Below are 23563 nucleotides of genomic sequence, written 5' to 3' on the forward strand. Positions count from 1 at the left end.
CTAGTTTTGGGTAATTCATTCTACATTTCTTTTAAACAGCTTGCTTCAGATTAGGTTCTGRACCTGTATTATTCTTTTAGTTCTTTGAGGATTACATCAGGTTGCTGTCTAAACTGCTGCTSCTAGTTGTTAGAAAAATGTATTGCCTGTATAACAAGGCTTGAAGAAAGTACTTCACCATGAATTGAGATTCAATTAGTCACTTTATAAACAAAACAAACATGTTAYTATTTCCTCTGTTTAGTATCTAGGTTTTGAAATGTCTTTTTAAAATGGGTACAGTCAAGCAGATGGGAAACCCRAAGAAAAGTACCAACTGGGCAGCACAATATGGCTGTTTGAGAATCTAATGATTTGTTTCATGCATCAGAGTAACTGCAGCCTTCTCTTTTGAATCATTACTTTGTAAAGGGCAAACAGAACTGCAGCATACTGTAAATCTCAGGGAATTTCTCTCCCTCATCTAACTGGTGCCATAATGCAGAGTTTACCTGTAGATAATAACTTGCACTGTTATTATTCCAGACATCTCAAAAGCTTCTTTGTGCAGTGGCATAATCACTCAGCTCTCTTCCTTCAGTTTCACTTTCTGCTGTGCATTCTCTGCCATTTCAGACACTAACCTTTGCCTGACACTGGCTGCTGCATTACCAGAATTACAGCTGCATCCTTACCTTGTTTCTTACAAGCAGGCTAAAATCTGACCAAGACTCCCATGGATCTAATTTATTTGCATTCTCATTGCATTGCTATTAGTCTGACTAAAGCACATGATTGTACTTTGTAACCCTATGTGTAATTACTTACATGGTGCTTCCATGSTCACTAGCAAAGCTCATTACAGAAGTCCTATTACACTGAAGGGTAAAGCTCAATAACTGAAGGGGTAGTGAGAGGCTATTCCTCTGGCTCAGATACCTAATTGATGGCTTTGATTATCATCCTCCAGGTTTACCTGAAGCTGGGTAAGACACCACTGTCCAGGGATCCACCTACCAGTGCTTAGCACTCTGTGGCAAAGTKAAACACACACTGCAACACAGCCATTGTTTTATCAAATGCTCCACCCTTTAAACTATGCACACTAGGACTGTGCACCATGGATCCTAGTGAAGCAGTCCAGTATGGCAAGCATTGAGTTGCTTAAAATTGATAAATGAAGATCCTTTAGATGCTCAAAGTACTAACAAACCTGGATATTCTAGAAACAAAGCATATTCAGCAGGATTCTRGTTTCTAAAATCTCAGTTTGTTGTCTGAAATTATTTTTTGGAAATGTCTAYCTTCACTCTCTTGGAGATCTCTGCTGTTCATCCAACATGGAATTTATTTTATTTTTCTTTCCTATTTGTTTTCATGTAATAAGTGAACAAAGGTAAGARGACTATTCTGATAATCTTGCAAGAAAGCTAGAAATAAAACAAGGACTCTCCTCTTCCTTGTGAGGAAAGTATTCTAATACTGCTAAGTAACTGAGTGATTTACCTCCTCTAATTTAGATCAGCTTAAYTCCACATTCCCAGTCAGACTACTTCATGTTAAGGTTTAACTTTAAGCATGAACACAGATTCCACCAATGCCTGCATAGAGCTCTCAGGGTATGTTTACAATAACACTTTTGTTTGGATCCAAAGTGCTTTCTGTAAGTCAGTCTCCTGACTGTACCACTCACGATGCTGTGGAGGTCACTGCAGAGCAGAACTGCAGAAGATGAACTGGACTCCCCTTCCAATATCACTGAACCACAACTTTCCATTAAACCATTACTTACAGCTCAGCTCCCTGAACAACCTTAGGTCCAGTCTGAAGTCCCCATTTCCACACTGGTAAAAGAACTCCATGGATGCCAACAACTTTCTGAGACCACAGTGTGAACCAATAACTGAGAATTACCCAGAATTATTTTTAAAGTATTTCTAAAAATGTGTGTGTATTCAGGGCCACAGAATGTCYTTCTTAAGTGTACAAATTCTTCATATTTGTCATCGTCTTGTAATTACTTAGCTGTTAATACATATACAGTACTGCTGAAAAAACACTGCTGCAGGCTGACAAAACAGCTCAGAGAACCCTCATTCATGCCCTGAATACACTTTCAAGCTCTTGCATCTCTAAATATTCTCAAATTGCAGCAGCTGGTTTCAGTCACTGTCTYACCCGGATGCGAGCAGGTCACTGACAGGGTTCCAGGCACAGATGAACACCTCTGATTCATGGCCCCGAAGGACTGTTGCTTTGTTAGGAGGAATTTCMACATCCCCATCAATTTCCATTGGCTTTGAATGATTATCTGTAAGGAGATATAGAAGAATAAATAGTTAACAAGATGCACTTAGGTCTGCTTTAAGAACATGCTAGCTATCCAAGGCCTAAACTTTACAGCAACATATACACTACAATTAACATTCCGTGTTGTGTCACTGACAGTATTACTGTATTTGCTTCTCTCTGGTGGTTCAAATTTATGACATTTCCTCAAAATGCAGAGTTTTCCAAAATATTTTGTATAAATCTATGTAGCTTTTCTTCCCCAAAATACTCAGCATTTATTTTAGTGTAGTTTTTCTTTTAAGGCTGGCTTCATTAAAAATGACAYACAGATTTAATAAAGTAATTAAAAAAATTAACATAAAGCACTTGTTATTTTCTTACACAGTCTTCTATCAGYAATATCTGTGCTACTCACAGACAAAGAATATACTGTAGAGGGCTTCATTCCTGGAGCATGTCAGGAAAATGGTGARTGATCTGTCAAGGATATCATAATATATTCGAAAGTACCAAATGAGTCATAGATACACTTAACCTGCATGCTGTAACTCTGYGATTCTTTAGACTGCAGTCTAAGTAACCCTGTTTTTATAAAGTTCTTTTATTGTCTTAAGCAAAAAAAAAAAAAGAATTTAAAATGATGGATTTCTCTTATTAACAACAATTCATTCCAACTTGCACCATGAACCATGTTTTTATGCCACACTTTACTCTGTATTTTCTCTGCTTCCTCATTAAGTTCTAGCTACACTTCCTGGCAGCAACACAAGGTATTATCCTCTGCAAACAAGACACCAGCCAAGGACAGGTGACACACTGAAGCAGCAGACAGCAGATGCTACACACACAAATGTGGCCCATTTTGAGGAAAGCACATCCAAGAGCGGGGAGCTGGCAGCCTCCTGTTCCCTAATCAATGCCTTGGCCAGCAGATCTGCTCTGACTGATCAAAATGCAAGTTCTCTTTCTGGGTTAMGTCTTCCAGTTAGTCATTCTTTAAACGCATATGGAGATCCATAGGTTCACAAGTAGAATAATTATGCTCCCTTATTGCTGCATGTTTATGGCATTTAAAATCAGCCATCTGTCCTGATACTCGAGCTYTGCTAAGCTAAAGCCCATCAACTGGTGAAACAGACTGTGACATTGCCCAACTGCCATCAGGAGGAAGATGTCCAGGTTTGTACCCTTACCTGGGCTTTCACATACCTGGTTTGGCTCTGCCTAACTTATGCTGAGTCACACAAGTAGCATTTCTCACGGCATATTTGGTTAGCACCCTAAAAATATGTCTGTGTCACATCAACACCACAGATGGAACAGAAGCTACATGAATTGCATGTATTAACCAAGTATCAAAATCAGGAAACAACTAACAGTAGTTTCACAGCTTATTTCTAATTAAAAATAGCTGTATTTTTGACTACATTCAYTACCTGTGCACTTGTTGCATAAACATTAGAAATGCCTATTTGTGAAATCTGTACCCATGCTGAGTCCCTTTGCTAAGCATTGTCCTTGATAATTCCCTACGTGTAAGACTACTAAAATGAATATTGTTGAGATACACCAGTACTCAAGATTTAGCCTGACACCAGCTGCTGGGATCTCTGATAATCTGAGCTGTCAGGCACTGAAGAGTGAAGCATTATTACAACCCACCAGAAGATACAACCCTAGAACTCAATCCTCTACTTCTCAGCACAGCACAGATTTACCACACTTAAAGCATATTTTCATGAGAAAAACGGCAGCATGACAATGGCTGTGCATTCATCTGTGTCCTGTTCACAGAATGAGCTGGAGGCTGGGGGTAAACCAAGAAGATATTTCAAGCACTTCAGTTTGAAAAATTTAAATGAGACCCCACTCTTATGACATAGGATCCTACTGTTACCTGCCTGGCTCTAAAGGCAGGGCTCCTTTTCACTCTCGATTAAAACCAAATGACAGCTGGGAAGCAGCATTACTCCAAGGTCTCAGAGTCAAGAGGTGCTATCAGAGCAGAGCCATCTGATATTCATTGTTTGTACATGGCCAGATGGAGAAACCTAGACACACACTTCGAATGTTATTAACTGCTGTGAAAAAAGCCCCATGAATACTCATGCTGTAAAAAAGAAACCTTGATTAGCTGATACCTGCATTAGTCCATGCAAGACCAACTGGCCTCTGGGAGCAATGAAATACCTACAGAATTATTTTGTATTGTCTTCCAGTWATAATTTTTACAGTACAGCTTTGGTGGTTCAGGAGAAAAGAGAGGGAAAGATGAGGAGTCTTTCATAAATAATTTGCAGATGTTCACATTTTATATCTTTTATTCCTACTTGCATCAGTAGGCAGGAACACTGATATTAGAGTGTTATTGTCCAGCACAAAATTTAAAATGCCCCACTGAGCAGAGGACAGTTTGTGCCTCTGTGATAGTGCCTCAGGCTCTTATCAGATATTCACATGGACACTGATATATGATTGTGATAGCAACAAAAGTCTTCAGAAACTCCTGAGATCAAACTGGCACCCTCATAAGAGTGACAAGTTACTCAYGCAGCACGAGCTCTTGGGAGCCCTGGTCTCACCTGAAAATTTGGCATTTCTATGGATGCAGCTACAATGTGTGCATGGGGAATGAGGATAAACAGGTAAGTGAGATGCAGTAACCATGGAGAACAGGCTTCTTTTGTTTTAAAATAYCTTCCAAGCAGAAAGCTCTCAGTCAAGAAATCTTATTTGCACAAACTTGCCCTGGAGGGGTTCTCTGAAAGAGAAGGCATTTCTACCAAGTGCAGCAGAGCCTCAGGTGAAAAATGTAAGCCTGMCGGTCACACAGTGAAGGACTCTGTCCAAATGTCAACACAAAACATTTTCTGAAGGCCAGGGGATCTTTGGTTAGAGTCTACATTACATTGCAATATTTTTTCCTCAAATGTATTAAAAATCCCAAATGACTGGAAATTAGARGTTATATTGCCGTAAAGTAATATGATTGGTTTTTTTTTCAAATGTAGAAATAGTAATTCTAACACATTGGTGTAATATTAACTATTTCCTCCAAATAAAAAAAAAACCCCATATTTTTAAAATCTTGTGAGAGCTAACCTTGTCTTTTCTCAGGAAATGTGTTTTTTCTTTTACTTAAATCTTTGAGAGGCCTTTCACTGAAGTTGCTCTTTATGGCTGTAGTTTTAATAAAGGAACAGGGCTTAGTCCTCTTTCCTTTTTCCAGGGCTTTATTTTTCTTAAAACCAAGCCAATCCTTKCAAATATAATGAAACAAATGACACTAAAAATATTTGAGTTGGAAAACAATTCAAAGTTTGGCCCCATTTCTACATGCTGACTTTTATTTTTTCCTGTAACATTTAAAGTGACTTAAAACTGAGAACATTACTTGGGAAACAACAAGACAAATTTTTTTATTTAGTATTTGAATCTGCACCTCAAACTGTTGTTACTGTTCTCTGCCTCCTCTCTTTCTTAAATCTATCATATTAGATTGGTAATGTCACATATAAAAATATATCATATTATATTAAATATTTCAAAACCCAAAAGTCTTTTTGGAAAGACTTAAGACTGTCAGGGAGAACTCCATGCCAGAATAAATGAAAACTAGGTAATTTCTCAAAGACATCTCTTTCCCCTGCTCCACCCAGCCCGCCTTTTTATGACAGGCTGATATTTGGGTGACTTCCAGGTTATGAGTAAGGACTAGCACATCATTTAAACCTGTCCCAATATATGCCAGTTCCATGGAATAGAATAACAGTAAAAATTAAGGTTTGGGAAGTTTCTCACAGCTTTCATATCAGCAGTCTTTTCTACTCAGTAGGTGTTCCATGATTATTTTTTTCTCCCAGGAAAGGTCATAAAGGACTTTTCCTCCTYAACATTCCAAGAAAAGGTCTGGAACTATTTATGAAAATCCTTCTATTAAAAATAGCTACGAGAATTACTGTTTTTTAAACCAGAAAAAGTCAGATCTGAGAAATCAAGGCTTACAGTGTGGCTATAAACCTGAACTGATCTTTAAGGCTTTCCTTTTGTTAATACAGTAGTACATATATTTCTTTGGATCAGAAGGAAATATGTCTGAGTGGTTCTCTTTTAGTGATGAACTGATGGTCGGTTTTCTACCTTAAGAATTTTTTTTTTCTGGCCCTGAGACAGCAAGACATTCCCCTAAAATTTTCATACATCAGCTGAAGAAATGTGTCAACTAACAAAATGTCAGCATTTGATACATTTAACAGTACTTTSATTTCTATGTGCATCCCTTCACACATGAAATAAGTTCAGTTACAAAGCAGAGGGTTAGTTGAAAATAATACATAAGCAATGCATAGTCTAAAAACAGATTAATGTTTTTTTAAATGTTCAGATCTTCTTTACATTTGCCTTCTCAAATAAAAAATGTAATTTAAATAACTGCATTTTTTATTGGGGGAAACTACCCCATCTAACTGGAATTCTCTGAAGAAAAATCTCATTTGAAGAAAAATTATTTTCTCACTGAMCCACAGAGGAGTCTATTCAGATCAAAGGGAAGGTGGAGACTGATAAAGGTATCTACACTGCAGAATGAATAAAATCTGTTACATGACYACAGTCCTGACCTTGTCTAAGCCAAAGAGCTGTTGGGGCTTCCTACAAAACCTGAACAAAGGTGAATTCAGAAACCCTGAGAACTGATTGCTCCTAAAGAKTGAGGAAATCTCAGGAAGGTAGGACCTTCAGTTGGATATTGCAGTGGGCTGTATGAGTGAGCATGTGCTATTAAATAAAAGGCCCAGGAATAATTTTCCTCTGTGCCTTCAAGGTGGGTTGGCTTCAATCAAGCTGTGTGCTGGGAATGGTCCTTGTCACATGTGCTTGGCAATGCTGCTCAGGAATGGATGGCTGGTATAGTCCAAAGTGGGCCAAGGACCATGCCAAGGCTAAGGATGACCACAGGACGGCTACTACACAAGGCTCTGCACTGGTCACACAACATTGACACAGATAGGGCTTGTAGGTCCCAGCCTTTGAACCCAGTCTGCYCCAAGGAGAGAGCATACAGCTCCATTTCTTGATCCTGTCTTCAACTTGCAATTATGAAGATCTCTGAAGTTTTCGTATCCTCAGAGACAGGTAAAACATGGCACTGTGATRTGAAACACCATTTTTACTCAGTAGCTTTCCTAGAAATGCCCCACCCTCATGGAACATTGCCCTTAGTTCTACCACCTAGCAGAAAGCACACCCTGCTCCCCACCTCACAGCTAAATACAAGAATATTATTGAAATACAAACTGCCCGGCAGTGGCAGGAGGCTGCATGTCAGCTTACTTATTGCATGTGCCCCATTCTCCTCTCCATTCACAGTGGCTTCTCCGTTCTTTGGTGTGTTCTGCTGGGAAACAGCAGTCGTCGTGGCTCCCGCGGTGGCCGCCGTGGCTGCGGCTGCTGCGGCGGCGCTGGCTTGCTGCTGGGCTAGCTTCTCTCGGAACGCTTGCTGTCGGGTCTGAACCACGTCAGGCATCACGGCGTCTATCAGAGACAGGGACTCTATCGGCCTGCCATCGAACACTGTACCATCCTGTGGGAAAAAGGAGCACAAGGGAAACCCCAGCTTTAGGATCTTCACCACTCAGRTCGGCAAAGACAAACAAAATCAGGCTGTGCAAAGATACCGCACTTTGGGCTAACAGTCCACACTATGGACTGCCTCTCTCTCAGATACATGATGRTGGGTCTCAAGATCCACTCAGAAATCTGATCAGTGAAAAAGTAATTTGTCAGAATTTTATAGGAAGTTCAACCATATAAATGCTTTATAGATGCAAAAGAAGATGTGTAAAAAATATGCCTGACTGATGACAGAAACTTTCAATTTGTTTCCTGTTTGAAAAAAAAGTCACGGCTAAAGCCATGACAAAAGCAAACAGACTTTGGTTAAACTGTYTGCTTTCCTGCACTTGCAGGAGCACAGGAATGGAATGGAAGCAGATGATGCATAATGAACATCAGCCAAAACATGATGTATGCACAAATTCAGTGGTTTCTTACACACTGTTTTACAGCCCAGCACCACCAGTTGTAGCTTTTTGTACCAGACAGCCTTACCATTATTTTTTTTTATTCATAATAGTTATGACTTGCATTTTGATTCTTGTAAATTTGGCTTCACCATGAACAACCAACTGAGCAAACTTTTAAAGGCTGTTTTTTAAGACTTAACACAGACTGTATCAACTTYGCTTTTCTTCACTCTCACTTTCCTATTATCTTAAATATAGGGTAAGATTTAAATAGTCTTTGTAAAGTGCCATTTTGCCAATCTTCTGCAAACTCCCTTCAATTCTTTGAAATAATAATGGTCCAAGGATGGAAGATTTGTTCTTGAGAAAAAGCAAGTAAGAACAGGATATGGATAAATAATATGAGCACTATAATCTTCAATAGGTAAAAAACAATTAATAAAGAGAGATAGTTGCTTGCCTGACTAGTATGTTTCTGCTGAACTAGTTGTTGAATTACCCCTTATAATTACAATATTATGATAATACATATTTATTTCTTCAGGGGGAAGAAAAAGAAGGAGATAGTCATTAGAAAATATAATTCCTCTTTCTCCTCAATATTTTTTTATGTCTCTGCCAAAATTTATTTGAATCTTGACTCAAATCCTTTCTACGCAATAAACAAAACATTTGCCAGCAGATTCTGACATCTTGCATATTCAACTGTAAACGTGCCCTTTAACAGATCACAAACAATAATTTTATACACACCTGCTTACAGACTCATAGATTACTTATCACTCTTAAGTAACACATGAAGAAAAGTAACACACRAAGCATCTGTGTAGCCCTTACTGGGATTCAGATGCAGAAAGAATGGTCTTTGCTTTGCTGTAACGTACATAATTATATATATTTGAACAGAATCATAGAATGGCCTGGGTTGGAAGGGAGCCTAAAGATTATACAGTTCCAACATCCCTGTCATGGACAAGAACACCTTCCACTAGACCAGGTTGTTCAAGGCCCTGTTCAACCTGAATCAAACCGTGATGGCAGCAACATAAATCTTGATGGTGATAACAGGCATGTTTTCAGATTATTCTCTAATTTTAGGGAAATTCTTGATGCTGGGTAAGAGCAGGCCTTGATGACCTGACCCCATACAGATGCTGTCCAGAGCTGCAAGTTTCTGTGTAGCTCCAATTTCAGGCATGGGGCAAAATGTTAAGCAGCAGCAAATTGAGACAGCTTCCTAACACTGGTTTGTTATTACAACTGCATCAAAGTGCAGCTTGCCGTGAATGTCAAATGTCATTGCCCCAATTACAAAAAAATACATACACAAATCTTACACATGGTAGCGAGTCATAAATAGAAAGAACACACWGAATGTTTGGACAAAAACAAAGGAGTTTCCAAACTACACACTGCAAACAACCTAGTCTTTCCTCCATTTTACATTCCTTTGTTCTCACCCATGCTGTTCACATGCTATATTCAGGTACAGAGGAAAAAACAATAGTTTTTTGTATTAATATTTATTACAGCTGTTTGTCAATCACAAATATCTATGGCAAAAATCTTGTAACGCAGTGCTTCCTTATCTGTCRTGCTYCAYTCCCTCTCACAGCACCAYGCCTTTAAGGTTGGCAGGGCAAAAMCACTGGCTTTTCCCACATCCCTTCTTTGTTTCCCGTGGCAGTTCAAGGAGAATAGGGACACTTGGTGGCTTATCATACAATCCCTACAGACAACCTGCAGCCCAGCCACATCCAGACTTTACATGAACCTGTTTCACCATGTACATGATACATCATCTCTACGATCTGAGCCAAAGTCACCCAAATCACTCTCCAGTGACCTCTGTGGATTTTTGATCAGGTTTCTCACGGCTTGCAAGCAGTGCTGCCTGCTAGGAGGTGTCAGGGAGTGAAGTTTTAACCTATGCTGCAGGTTTTACCTGCYGAATTCTGCTGTGACCTTTTAAACACAAGACTGTAAACACAGGTGCCTTTTCTTGTTTGCTGCCAGAACCTGTGCACCCTGGATGTGTCGGCTGGGGTAGCAGCAACACCACCAACATCCATCCACGCAGCGCAGAGAGCACCTCAATGCCGCAGCTAAAAAACTGAGACACAGCTCTGTCTCAGAGATGCCTGCTGCTCTGCTGGGATGGCACAAAGCACGAGGAATAAAATTAACCAGACGAGGAGCTCGTGTCAGGGCTGCTGGGGTGTGCTGCTCGGCACGTCCCCGTGCGCGGTGGTGGCGGCGGTGGCAGCGGTGGCACTGGCAGGGGTGGCACTGGCAGCGGTGGCACTGGCAGGGGTGGCACTGGCAGGGGTGGCACTGGCAGCGGTGGCACTGGCAGCGGTGGCACTGGCAGGGGTGGCACTGGCAGGGGTGACACTGGCAGGGGTGGCACTGGCAGCAGTGGCACTGGCAGGGGTGACACTGGCAGCGGTGGCACTGGCAGGGGTGGTACTTACTTCGTTGATGCTGATCTCGGCCTCCACATACTGGAGCCCCTTCTGGAGGATGGAGATGAGTGCGGCAGGTGGCACTAGTGTTCCGTTGATGTTGGACTGGCTGATGTGGCTCTCGATACCGAAGGTGAAGGCCGAGTGGGAGAAACCTGAGAGCAGGAAAAGGAAGCCATGACATGAAAYCTAAATGCACCAGTCAGATACACCTTCACGGTCTAAAAATAATTCTGCCCCGAGATCTGAGAGATGCTGCTGTGTAAGCAGAAGGACATGGGCTGGCTGCTGAGAGCTGGGGGGGTCAACCAGAGCTACTCTGGCCACCCATCCCCCTCCCCCACACATATAGGGGTAGCCATACAGAAATGGAAATRCATGCAGAGAAAAATAACTGCACTAACTGAAACAAAACCCCAATACACATCAATTGCCAGAAGGGCAGGTCCAGCTAAAAAAAAAAAGCCTCAAATCTCCATTTCCTTTGCTGAATTTCAGTGTTGGATGTTTGTCTGAAGCTGCACACTCAAATCCCTACCAGCATGCAAATTGTATAAAATGAAGGCATAGATGCAGCCGACACAGGGGAGCCATTCCTTTATACCAGGGAAGAGATTTCAAATCCTCTGCTCATTCATTGCTTAGTACAATATGATGGGCAGAGCACTGCTGTTAAAATGTGAAACTACAAAAAAGTCACCCCTGTAAACCTATTTTCTGTGTGTGAACAGCAACAGCAAAAGTAATTAATTGGGATCTACCACACAGCAGATGACAAGCCAGTGAGGTGGCCTGTACTTCAGCCAGAAGTCTTTCTTTTCCCTGTTCCATTTTTGTCATTGTCTGAGTGAGTAAGTGGCAATGAAGGTGACAGCACTGAAAATTAAAGAATTTTGGCAGACAAACTGTAAAGAGTGCTGCCTTAAATTCTGGCTGAAGCTGCTCAGAACTGTTGCAGGGTATGGAGGCGAGYGCTGCAGAGCGACTGTATGGAGGGGCAGCTGTGGGAGGGGGGAGGGGGAACAGGATGTAAATATAACTGTAGGAACCCATTTATCATCACACTGTCTCCAGAGCATTAATCTAGCATTAAAAGCCTTGGGGAAACCACCCAKGCACTGTCTCAAAAAGGAAGAGCCCTCACGGTCTCTACCAACTAGAAAAGAAAGAAAACAAACAAAMCCCCCCCCAAAAAAAGAAAAAGAAAGCAGCTTTCAAATGAAAATGCTTCCGTTAAATATAGCTGTGCCTCTTCCCCTTGTCAACAGCAGTTTCATTTATAGTTTTGTCCGTTAAGGGATTTCCCCCATATCACTGTAACRTCCAATTGTGTGCAGGCTGGGGATGTGATTTTGGGCTCGCTCCACAGCACTGCTTGCTTTCTCYCTTTTCAAGATGCTTTTTGCAGCTAGCTCAATTATGAACATAGRTAGCTAGCAAAAACAAGCTGACAAACAGAATGCCTCCCACATTTGAAACCAAGGTATTTATTTCTCTGATTCTCCCCCTTCCCCTGCACATTTTATTTTGCTGCTGCTTTTCTCTTTTTCCTGGCAACAGCCTCCACCCTCTCCCTTCCCAACCCTAATTTCCCTTCCTGGCACTCTCCCGGTTTTGGGGGGATGCTCGGGATGCTTATGCACACCTTTTAAGAAATGGCAGGTCCACCTATGAACAGAATTCCATAGGATTACAAGGCATAAATAAAGCACAGATAAAAAAMCCCCACATCATTTATGTAATCCCTGGTCCAATTCTTATTCAGTATTGCTCTTTATGTCCTGGTCTAGTTTATGAGATGCTGGACCTCCTGCTGCAAAATAGACTGTAAGATCTGCAGGGCAGTGTCTTTCCCTGGTTATTGGTTTTGTAGGACACCTAAGCACATTACTGGGCAYCACAAGGAGGAAGAAATCAAGCACTGAACATACACAGGCTGCACTTGAGAGATCTAGGGCCTGATCACTTAACACTGAAATCTCTATGGTATCTATAAATACATGCAGGCAGCTAACCAGAATTAGAGAATCAGATCCCTCTTAATTTATATTTATTCATGTGTATTTGAATTAATCAACAATAATAACAAAACTTTCTAAACACAGAACAAACTTAAAAATAACAGATAAACTGGCAAATCTACATAAGAAAGAGAAAATTGGGCCATTGTCCAAGAGCACTAAAGGTGACTGCTAAAAAACTGTTGCAAGCCAACAGTTCAGAAAACTGTAACGTAGTCTGTGATTAAAACAACAGGTGGATGGCATTAAAATAGCAACCAACATGGATAGAAAAGTAAAAAAGTGGAAAACCATGACTGTGGATGTATGTCAGGCATAATTTTAAGTATGATGTTTTASCTCTCACTATTGCACTTTGTTTCTTACAGAATTTTTAATTGAGTGCTGGCGTATCTCAAGCCCCATCTCTGCCAGGAGCCAGATGATTGTGCACACAGCTTAACTCTTTGTTCAGTCCAGGTCCCCAGARAGCAACACATCTCACCTCAGAGCATGTGAGAGAAGAAACTTCTCAGTATAAAACTCAGTTGTGTTTTTGCAATGAAACTTGGTATCTTACTGTTTCTCTCAATGCTGGGAAACGAAGATGAGGACACACAAAACTCCTGGTACACTGTCACTGAGGAGCAATCTCACTCACACACCTCCAGCAGCTGTGAGAAACTTTCCTAAGATTTTATCTGACAAGATCTGAATGACAAAAATCAGTAGAGCAAAACAGTTAAAAGTGGATGCTGCTGGACATGGTGCTCCTCACCSCTCTTGAAAAAAGTCCTCCCATATATTTGTAGTTAAAAGAAAAACACAACAGAAACATGCCAACAAGTCCTCCAACTGAWAGCTAATTCCCTCCTGATTTCTTGTATTACTGTAGCAGTTATATAAGGTTCCTATGAAAGCAGACTGGTTTGAAAAGGACCTCCCACAGTCCCCAAAATCCTCAAGGAAGCTGTACCTACATCAGGTTTCTGATAACACTGAAGAATCACCTGAGCTTTACTTTTATAGTTACCACATGTCATCAGTTCTTTTCATGACTCTGCATTCAAATACACTGAATTACATAGGAAAATTGCAGCTCTGTAGTTCAGTCTTACAAGAAGGTGATTTCTATTAAATAAAGGCAATTTAAAAAAAAAATGTTAGCTGGTTAACCAGGTTCACTGAAGTTCATGAGCCTTCTAAGACCATGAAACTACACTGGGGATGCAAAGCCAAGACACAAGCACCACCCCCACTTCCAGTCTGTCAAGGCAGCTGGGGAGCGTGAGCTCTGCAAGTGGGGAYCTGAGGAAAGGATGTGGTAGGGATGACGTGAAATTACAGCAGACACGAACTGAAAATGCCGTGGCAGCAGTGAAATGAATGAAAGTTGCAAATCTGTGTCCATATGCATTCTTTCTCGTAAGTTCTGTCACTCCAGCGACTGCAATAATCACTCTATAAAACAAAAATTTCTATTCAAATAGCACCAGTAACCAAAATCTTAGTGCAATAAACCCTCGGAAGAGACACACAGTGAGACTATGAGCTTTTAAAAGGCTGAAGAGGAGRAAGTACTGCCACACACTGGACAGGTTTCCTAGCAGTGAACAGTCACTTTTGCTATGACATGATCATGCCCTAAATGGGCATCTTTCAGTAGACTGGAGAGAATGGCTTCCAGGATTAATCTGCTGCAAAAAAAGATGGGAAAACAGAAACCATCAAGCTATGCATAATCTGTAAATACATCATCACACATGAAAAATCTACCCTAAAGACCAGGGCAGATCTTGATATGATCTTGGTATGAATGGAGGTGACTTATCAGCTGTGGAATAGCTGGACTTGAAACAGCATAAAAGCAGAGGAAATAATGAATGCAGRAAACAATTACTTGAATGATGCCCCCACCTCAAAAATTATTACACAAGTCAAAAACAGACATGAAAACTGACTGAAATTCCTAATTGAGAGATTCCCAGGTTTTTTTTTTCCGACAGTGGTAACAGGTCCCAGTTCTTCGCTATATCTTTTCCCACACTGAGGTGTCTGTATATGCTCTCAGTGGTACATACACAGCCATTTGGGAATTCTTGCCCTAGGCAGTGCCAAAAAATGCATATGTAGAGCTGTGTTTTGCAAAATTTCACTGATAGGTTTTGCTACAACTGCAAAATGGAGATGATGGAGGGCTTTTCCCTTGGCTGCTCCTTTCTCAGTTAAAAATGGCTTCCCTTTAAAGTCAGATTTGTCACTGATCATAAATTGACTAGGTTTTATTTAAAGAACATAATGATGCTTGTTGCGTGCTTGTTTGATCTGCAGGCTACACAGTTTTAATTGTTTGCAATATGCCTKGCTCACATCAGAATTCCCTGCCAAACATAGAAAGGTGTAGAAAAGGCAACTGGGCAGCCACATAGCCCAGGGAATGACTTTTCCAGAGATGTGCCTCACCTCTTCTGGGAGCAAAGGTTGCAACTGGGGTGATGCTGAGTATTCCTGATGCTGGGTCATCTGGCACTCACAGCTCCAGCTAAAATTGACATCCACCAAGTGCTCCTTTCATTTCCCAATCTCTTTAGCACCAGAAGGAGACTGTTTTTGCAAAATTGCAACCTTGAATTGGAGCAGCTACAGTACCTACTGGTGTGTGTTTGTACAGGTGAGRAGAATGACAAAGAGAGGCCTGTGAAAGCAACAACTCTTGAACTGTTTTAGTCTTTGGTGGTTACTCAGGAGTTACCTTGGGGCTGCCCTGATAGCAATAGTTAAGTGATCTGTTGGACAAARTTTTCTGTTTGCGAGCTAAATGGATTTAATTTTCTCTGGTTAATCTAAATAGCTTGCTGATTGAGTAAATTTTAAAACCCAGGTGTTTTTAACTTATTTGGAAATTATGTGGTTCAATTACACTGTAAGATGCTTCACTAAAACATTTGCTACTGTAGAATGAAACAGGGAATAAAGAAWTATGAATGTCAAATTGCCTTTTACCCTGGGCATCTTGATGAACAGCCTCTACCCCAATACTGAGTACAAACAAGCCATTCATACAAATTTTGTATAGCTAATACCCAGTGTGGCCCTTTGTTCTGGAAAATAGTGAGATTTCATATGGAGATCTATGCAACTTCCTTCAATAAATTTTCCAATTTCTTTAACTCAAGCAGTCCAGATTGACGTTCGCAAATAAAGAGATCTTGGATCAATTTCTGGAAATTGTTGAATTAGTGATGTTATTACTTTAATAGAAAGAGAGAAAAAAAACAAAAGACATAAACTACCTGACAATTTTTTTCCCTTCAAATAATTTAACCATCTTCGTATGGAAATAGSCAGCACTTCTTGTTTAATTTGTTTGTCTGACATTGTGCTGTCTCTCTTTTTGGAAATTTCCAAGACAAGCTCCTCCAATCCTCATTTCTGAAGTAACACAGTGTTCCCCTACACTGCAGGTAGAGGAGACAAAGTATTTGCCAGGTAGAGGAGACAAAAATGAGCAAGGCTTTAGAAATTATTAAAATTTCTGGCTCAGCAGAATCAACCTGCAGCTGCTATCATGGGATCCACCAACAATYTCAAGTTTTCTGGCTGCACAAGTGCCTGTTTTCTTTAATGTAAGACTTGTATCTGGCACTACTGCTGAGACTTTGACTGAAGTACAATTCATGCAAGAATGGAAGTTATATAAGAGCTGACTACAACTATAAAGGCTGCAGGGCTAAAAAAAAAAAAAAAGATGGTGGCGAGGGGCAAAGGAAAGTAATCTTTTTGCCCATAAATGGGTATATGGGCAAAATTCCTGGGAGATTAAGACACATCAAGTAGAAACATTTCACTGTGTCATAAGTCAAAAAAAATCACGTGTGGGAGAAGCTGAGGTCCACACACACAATCCCATCAGCTGCTTCACCGTGGGTTGGGTTACCAAACCCAAGTAACTCCAAAGCTGCCCGCACAACTGCTTGCCAAAGAAACCAGACGCAAGCAGTGGAAAAACATTCATCCCGAGTTTGACRTCTGGGTCCTGGGAGTGCCATGTAAGAAGGAAAGGAGAGAAGGACAGAGTGCTGCAATGTGGTGTTCTGAAAGAAATTAGAACCCCACCATGGCAGTTTTAAAAAAATCCACAAAAAAAACCCCGGTGAAATACGACCACAAATTAATTTTGTCCAGACACTAATGGCATACAAACAACATAGTTCATGTTAAATGAAGACTTTTGTAGGTCTAGAGTTATCAGTGTAGAGAAGCAAGGCACATGCACCACTAAGGGCAAATTTGAATGCAAGTTTTGTATGCAAAAACAAAAGCAAACAACTTAAATTAGAGCAAGTGTATTTTTTTTAATTTGGGGCCCAGCATAATCTAGTTCCTGAGGCACGTGATGTAACTTCTCACCATTGCCCAAGAGAATACAATGATGCTCTTCACTCTATKCTACAGCAGCTGCCACCTTAGCACAGTATTTCCCTTCTATATGATGCACTGAGAACTAAGAATGCAACATGGATCCCTATCCTTGCTCGTCCTTACATTTTTGTCTAAACTGAATTATGTATCCATAAAAATATGGTCATAAACCCCAAGTGCACATATATGCAAAGGCTTCACAAAAAGGACAATCTGTTTGTYTGAAATATGTTTGGTGACAGTAAGTGCCTGGTGCCTTAAGCCACTGATAAGATTCTAATAACAGTTACAGAAAATAATGGTGGACAAGAATCCTACACCAGATCTTGTTTATTATTCACAGCAGACTGACATTCTTCTCCTAGCTGAGGTTTTTGTTTCTCAGTAATACACCTAGAGTGCCTCTGTTTCTGGCAGTGTCTGCTTATTTTGAATTCTTACCTTTACAATTACATAAAGGGCTTAACAAGGACACACATTAGCAATTTAAAATAGAGAACTGCAGTTGAAATATATTTTTAGAAAAATCAGCTGAACAATAGGGCTTGCACATTTGTTTCAAGATTAGGATTGCTTACTGATTAAAATTATTCCCAGAACCCTGGGAAATGTGTTCTGTATTGCAAGCTCTTTCACAGTCACTGGGAAAGATAAAGAAAGGATTCCTAGCTGTAGGTAAAATTACAGTATGTCTAGTTAACCACTTCTAATAGAAGTGATTACTCACTAATATTAAACGTTACGCCCTTTTTTCCYTGGATATTGGACCTGTTCACCTTCTGCCAAGAATTCAGAGTAAATGTCTGCTACCCAGAATTATTTTATTATGTGCCAAAGAATGCTTTTGGCAGGTATTTTTTTTTTTCTTTTTCATGCAGGAAAATATGTTGGAAAAGATTAATACAACTTGGAAATGATCTTTTGATGAGTGGTACTTGGCACTCACTGTTTAAGACTTTCTGTCTGAAGGCTGCAAATTAACAAAGAGAGAAATACGATACAAACAGAGCATAGGCAATGGAAAGAGGAACTTATAAWAATCTCTTGAAAACAAGGTCTGAAATAATCCCTTTTTTCACTCATTTTGTGTAAATGAGAATGGAAATTGCAAATAAATATCAACACAGATCTAGCAATTTAATGCAACTATGGGCAAAGTAAGGCCACAAGGACAAAAATAATCTTTTCCTTCGGAATTAATGGGATGCTGTTATCTTTTAGCCCCGCTTGTCTGTGCAACCAAACACGCAAAGAGAGAGACACACATCTTTTTAAGGATCATGTTTATAGAAGTGACTTTCATAGCCATATATACTTTCCTCAAGCTATGTTCTTTCTGTTCTAACATACACCTCTAAGTGGTGGCAAGGGGGACACCACAACTGACACTCAGTGGACATTCAATTTTAATTGTTTCAGTAGACTGTTAAGATACATGAAGAGATTTTTGTGAGAGGATTCACATTGTCTCTTCACAAAAGGTTCCATGAATACAAAAATGWATACAATACCTAACACCAGGATGGTTACTGTGGATGCTGACTACAAAAGGGGCTCTAACAGAGGATGAGTGTGAGGAGGGGTAGYCTGTAAGGGCCATGGCTGTGCAGGCACAAAGTTCTCAGCAGAGAYGTTATTAGAACAACTTGCAAAGCTCCACTGGGCCTGGAGACTCAAAAAACAACTSAAGTGGCAAATGTGTAGCACTGCACTGGTTTTACTAGCAATGCCAGCTTGACCTTTACACATCTGTCTTCTAGCCAACGTGTTATTTTTTCAATACCCTAAAAATTATTTATGCAAGCTTTAAAAAACAGGACATGAAGTGATCAGRTGCAAAATTTGTGCCACGGAATAAATTTGTAAAGGTGTAATTACGYTTGCAAAACTTAAAAAACACTGTGTTTGCTCAGTGTCCGAGATCCAACACTGYACAGCAACTTTCAGGCCAAAGAAAAATTCAAATAGCCAAGTTTATAAAACTGTGAAGAGACCTAGAAGGAAATATGAGGTAAGCAGGCATTTGCAAATGGCAAAACCCCAGAAGAGTCACTATATTTCTTTCCTTCACATGAACTTAAAAATTCTGCACCAATTATTGAACAGGGTAAATAGAAAGAAATTTTCAAATGGACCTCTTGGAATGCACCACAAAACATTTGTGAAACCATTGTGTATATATTTGTATATAAAAAGATATCTGGCCACTAAAAWCTTAACTCTGAGCATATAAAGCATAAAAATGGCCCTCATACAGCTTATTACATTATTTTGAAAATTTACCAGAACAAAGTAGGACAAAACCAGAAACTTCTTTCCCTGTAAAAATATTTTTCCTTACCATTGTAGAACTTGGATTTTGTGAAGCCARCCATCAAATACTGCTAGTACGTATTCACTGCTCTATGAAAAAAGAGTCCAATTTGGTTTTGACTTGCACAGGTGCTCAGCTTCATCCTTTCCAAGAKCTGTAGCTTTGTTAAGTTTAAATGAAAATGCTTTGGGAACAAAAAACAAAGCTTGTTGCCTTCTAATGCTGACCCTGATTTTCGTAAAATGTACTTATTGTTTACAAAGAGAAAAAATCTTTACTAGCGGAGACAGAAACTGTGCATAATAATACAGTTCTTATTTTAGAAATGGACTGGTCTTTCCAGCAGTCATCCATTCTGAAACAATGAAGTATAATTTCAAACTCAGAGTCAGTCCCACAGTTTCTGGAATCACACAGTCACTACCTTCCCAGTTTAGAAGAAATACAGAAAAGTGGAGGGGATATTTAAAAAAGGGAGTTGTGGTTTAATAAAAACCTATACAAACCCTTTTGATAGTACACTATTTTACTACAAAAATATTATGCTGGAGAAACAATATGTATATTGTATTATATGCAATATGTGTAGTTACAGATGGTTTCATATTATATAGGAATAATTCATTCTAAGATGACATTTATGAAACACTTTGATCTAAACCAAACAATTTTTGGGGTCAAATTTCTTAAGTGTTCTTATCCAACGGTCACTTTAACATGTACTGCATTCCTAGAACAACACTGTGGCCTTATTATCTAAAATAATTCATGAAAACTCTTGTGAGTTTTGGTTCTATGGTTCTTGGCTGGTTCTATAGCCAACTTTCAATAAATCAGAGATTTGGATCAAAACCTCAAGTTATTTTATTTTAATTGAGTAGTCTGGCCCTAAAAAGAATAATGAATCACATAAATAGGACAGCATGCCCACACATTAGGTCTGTGCTAAGCCATGAAAATAGAAAGTAGAGTTTGTTTCACTCTAAAGGTTCACTATTGCACATTAGAAAARGTGAAAGAATCCCTGCCTTCAATCTTAACACCTGTTCCTGAAAAATACAGTTAGCATTCATACGGCATTTAGGGATATATATTCACCCATAAATTCATATGCAGTACTCTGAAATAATTGAAAAAGAATGTTAAATATTGTCCCAGCACACGTGTAATACTCTTTACTCAAAAAATTTCAATACATTTTAGGACTATAAACTTTTGACATCTGCTTTGAGGTACCGTTCATAGCATAAACTTTGCTTTCAAACAGGAAAATTGAGGGACAGAAATTTTACGGCCAGGTATAAACACTCAGTTTCTTTGTATGTCCTTAAAAAATGCATCACYTTATTTATTCAGCAATACCTGCCCAGCACCCAGTTCCACCAGCACTGAAGTACCTGTGCAAAGAGAAGGTCAGAACATACACAGGGGCCTTTACACCAGTGCAGYTGAGGTTGGTCTATGAACTGTGGTCACTCTGTGCATCAGGCAGGACACATCAGGCACAAGAAAACGTGGTAACATGAAGGTAGACATAAAAAAATAATGCAGCCATGGGTTGTTACTGAAACAACACTAAAACATGTGTTTTACCTTTGCTTGGCAGGCTGGCATTTCAAGGATGCATTTTTTCCTCAGCAAACRAAAGGTCTCCATCATCCCTACCTTTAGAGCATAGCTGTGTACACAGCCTTGGGAACTTTGCAGTGACTACCCTGCAGCACTTTAAAATACAGGTTTAAAGGATCTTGGAAGGTCTCCAGTGCTGAGCAGGAGGTTGGACCACTTGAGCATGAGCCAGCAGTGTGCCCTTGCAGCAGTGAAAGCCAAGAGCACCCTGAGCTGTACTACAAAAGCCACTGCCAGAATGCCAATGTGGGGGTGCCCTGGAGAACCCTGTCCAAGTCTGGGCTCCCCAGGAAAAGAGAGAGGGATCCACTGGAGAGGGCCCAGTGAAAGACCATAATCCATGGACTGGAGCATCTGCCATACAATGAGAGCCTGAGAGAGCTGGCACTGCTAGACTGGAGAAGAGCAGGCTCATAAAGGACCTCATCCATGTGCAAAAATAACTGAGGGAGGTGCAAAGAGAATGGACTCTTTCCAGTGGTGCCCAGTGACAGGAGGCAATGGGCACAAATGGAACATGTGAAATAAAAAGTAAACCACTTTTTACTGTGGGGGTTGATAAAAGTATTGGAACTGGCTGTGCAGTGARGTTATGGACTCTGGATCCTTGGGAGATATTCAAAACCCAGGCCTCGACAACCTGCTGCAGCTGACCCTGCTGTGAGCAGGGGASATGGATCAGATGATCTCCAAATGCCCCTGCCAACCTGAACTGTTCTCTGATTCTGTCATATCTGAGATACCACCCAGACTGAGTGCTCCTACAATCCTAATGAGCCAAGTTGCAAGAAAACGTAAAAAAATGCAGAAGAAAAATSATTATCCCTGACTCTGCCATCAGTGAACACTATTGTTTTTACTGTCACACTGGACAAGTGCCTTTATTGACCAAGTGATTCATTCTTCTAATGAATTATTCTTCAAGGTGTAGATTTTAATAATTTAAGAAAAAAACATGCACTGTACATTCCCCTTCTACCTAGCAGCAGTCTTCCTACACAAAGGAAGCAGTTAGCTTTGAAGCAAATTTAGCTGACCTATATATGCCAATCTTTTATGCTTTGCTTAATCTGAATTATTTTCAACATGCACGCCTCTCGTCTGTGACTCAGGGACTCTGTGCCATACACAGTTGTTAGAAAAATACTCTAAACATACCTCATGCAGGCAAAGTATGGACTTCAGAGAAAAATTACACAGGCTTATATAAGCACAGACTGTTGCATCAGGCACAGATAGAAAAGAACAGAACACTGATTTTCAGTCATTCCCTACTGCCTGAGAATTTTTGCAAGCAAACCGTGATATATATACATTTTCTGTAAAATTTCCTTGTTGAGAAAGAGAATTATTCTACAAAAAGGTATTTTYCTTCAACTTTTGTTGYTTCCTTTTAAAAAAAATTGCAAATGTCATTGGAGAAAAAAGGTATAATTTAGTACTATTCTAACTATTAATWTTTAGTTACATCACAAGGATGAAATCCCAGAAACATTAGAATATCCACATTTTGGATTCTCTCATAATTTCCAAAGGCAAAATGACAGCAAAATGCCTTGGATGTGGTTAGCAGGAAAAGCCCATATTTGCACATGCCTAACTACAAAGGATTTTGTAATTCACAGAAACCCTTTGCTCTATGCCCTTGAATCTACTCTTAAGTTCTGAGAGAAAAATCTTGTCTTCTAGGAAAACAAGGAAAATCTGTCAACTATGAACCAAGCAGACCAATGTGCTGCCATAATCCTGAATTCACAGAAGGAAGAAACCTTTTTTATTAGCTGCCTTCATTTTTGTGGCTGGGAAGAAAACAAATCAAAATTCTAAGGTAAAATGGTACCTTGTCCCAAGCCAGAATCAAAAAATGTCATTGACATCTTTTTAGCAAAAGCATCTAGCTACTGTTTTTATTGTCTTAGGAGTGGTACAGATTGTACATGGTGCAGATCATACACTGGGGGACAATTATCAAATGTGTGTCATAACACACGGAAAAATTTTAACCAAAGAGTAAAAGTCTGAGTGAAAATGGAAATTTACACAATCTTAACTCTAACCAGTCATTGCAAGATATTCATCACAATAAATGCCCTACTAGAGAACAGTGTAAGCCACAGACAACTGAGAGCTGATTTTCAGACAAGAATTCTAGACTGCAACATGCACRTAAGTGTTAGAAAAGGAACACAGTTAAGTGATTGATGCACCAAAAATACCAAATTTGAAAAAGCTTTAATACTGGAATTGACATGTTGGGCTGGATAAGGAGGGTGATTTATTGTAGCATTTGGACTGATGATAGGATTTGTCACTCAAAACACATTTCAGATTTAAAAGTATGTGAGAGATATATTTTTTTTTGGTTTTGCCATCCTCCCATACCTCTTGGAAATTTTCTCAGGATCCTTATTACTCCTCATTGCATTGTACTGCTTTGAT

General features: G+C 39.8%; 1 protein-coding gene across 5 annotated transcripts in view; it reads right to left on the bottom strand.

The window, feature by feature from the left end:
- TBL1X (transducin beta like 1 X-linked) overlaps positions 1-23563 on the bottom strand; it is a 188694-nt gene that overhangs the window by 24908 nt on the left and 140223 nt on the right. For all 5 annotated transcript variants that reach the window (XM_057389783.1, XM_057389792.1, XM_057389800.1 and 2 more), the window contains 3 exons: positions 10769-10914; positions 7603-7852; positions 2158-2290 (listed from right to left, as the gene is read on the bottom strand). In XM_057389783.1, coding sequence (XP_057245766.1) covers positions 2158-2290; positions 7603-7852; positions 10769-10914 — 529 coding nt within the window. The remainder of the gene's footprint in view (positions 1-2157; positions 2291-7602; positions 7853-10768; positions 10915-23563) is intronic.

This window comes from Malurus melanocephalus, unplaced genomic scaffold (genome assembly GCF_030028575.1).
Source record: "Malurus melanocephalus ecotype Western Australia unplaced genomic scaffold, MMel_1.1 scaffold_1, whole genome shotgun sequence".
Classification (NCBI taxonomy): Eukaryota; Metazoa; Chordata; class Aves; order Passeriformes; family Maluridae; genus Malurus; species Malurus melanocephalus.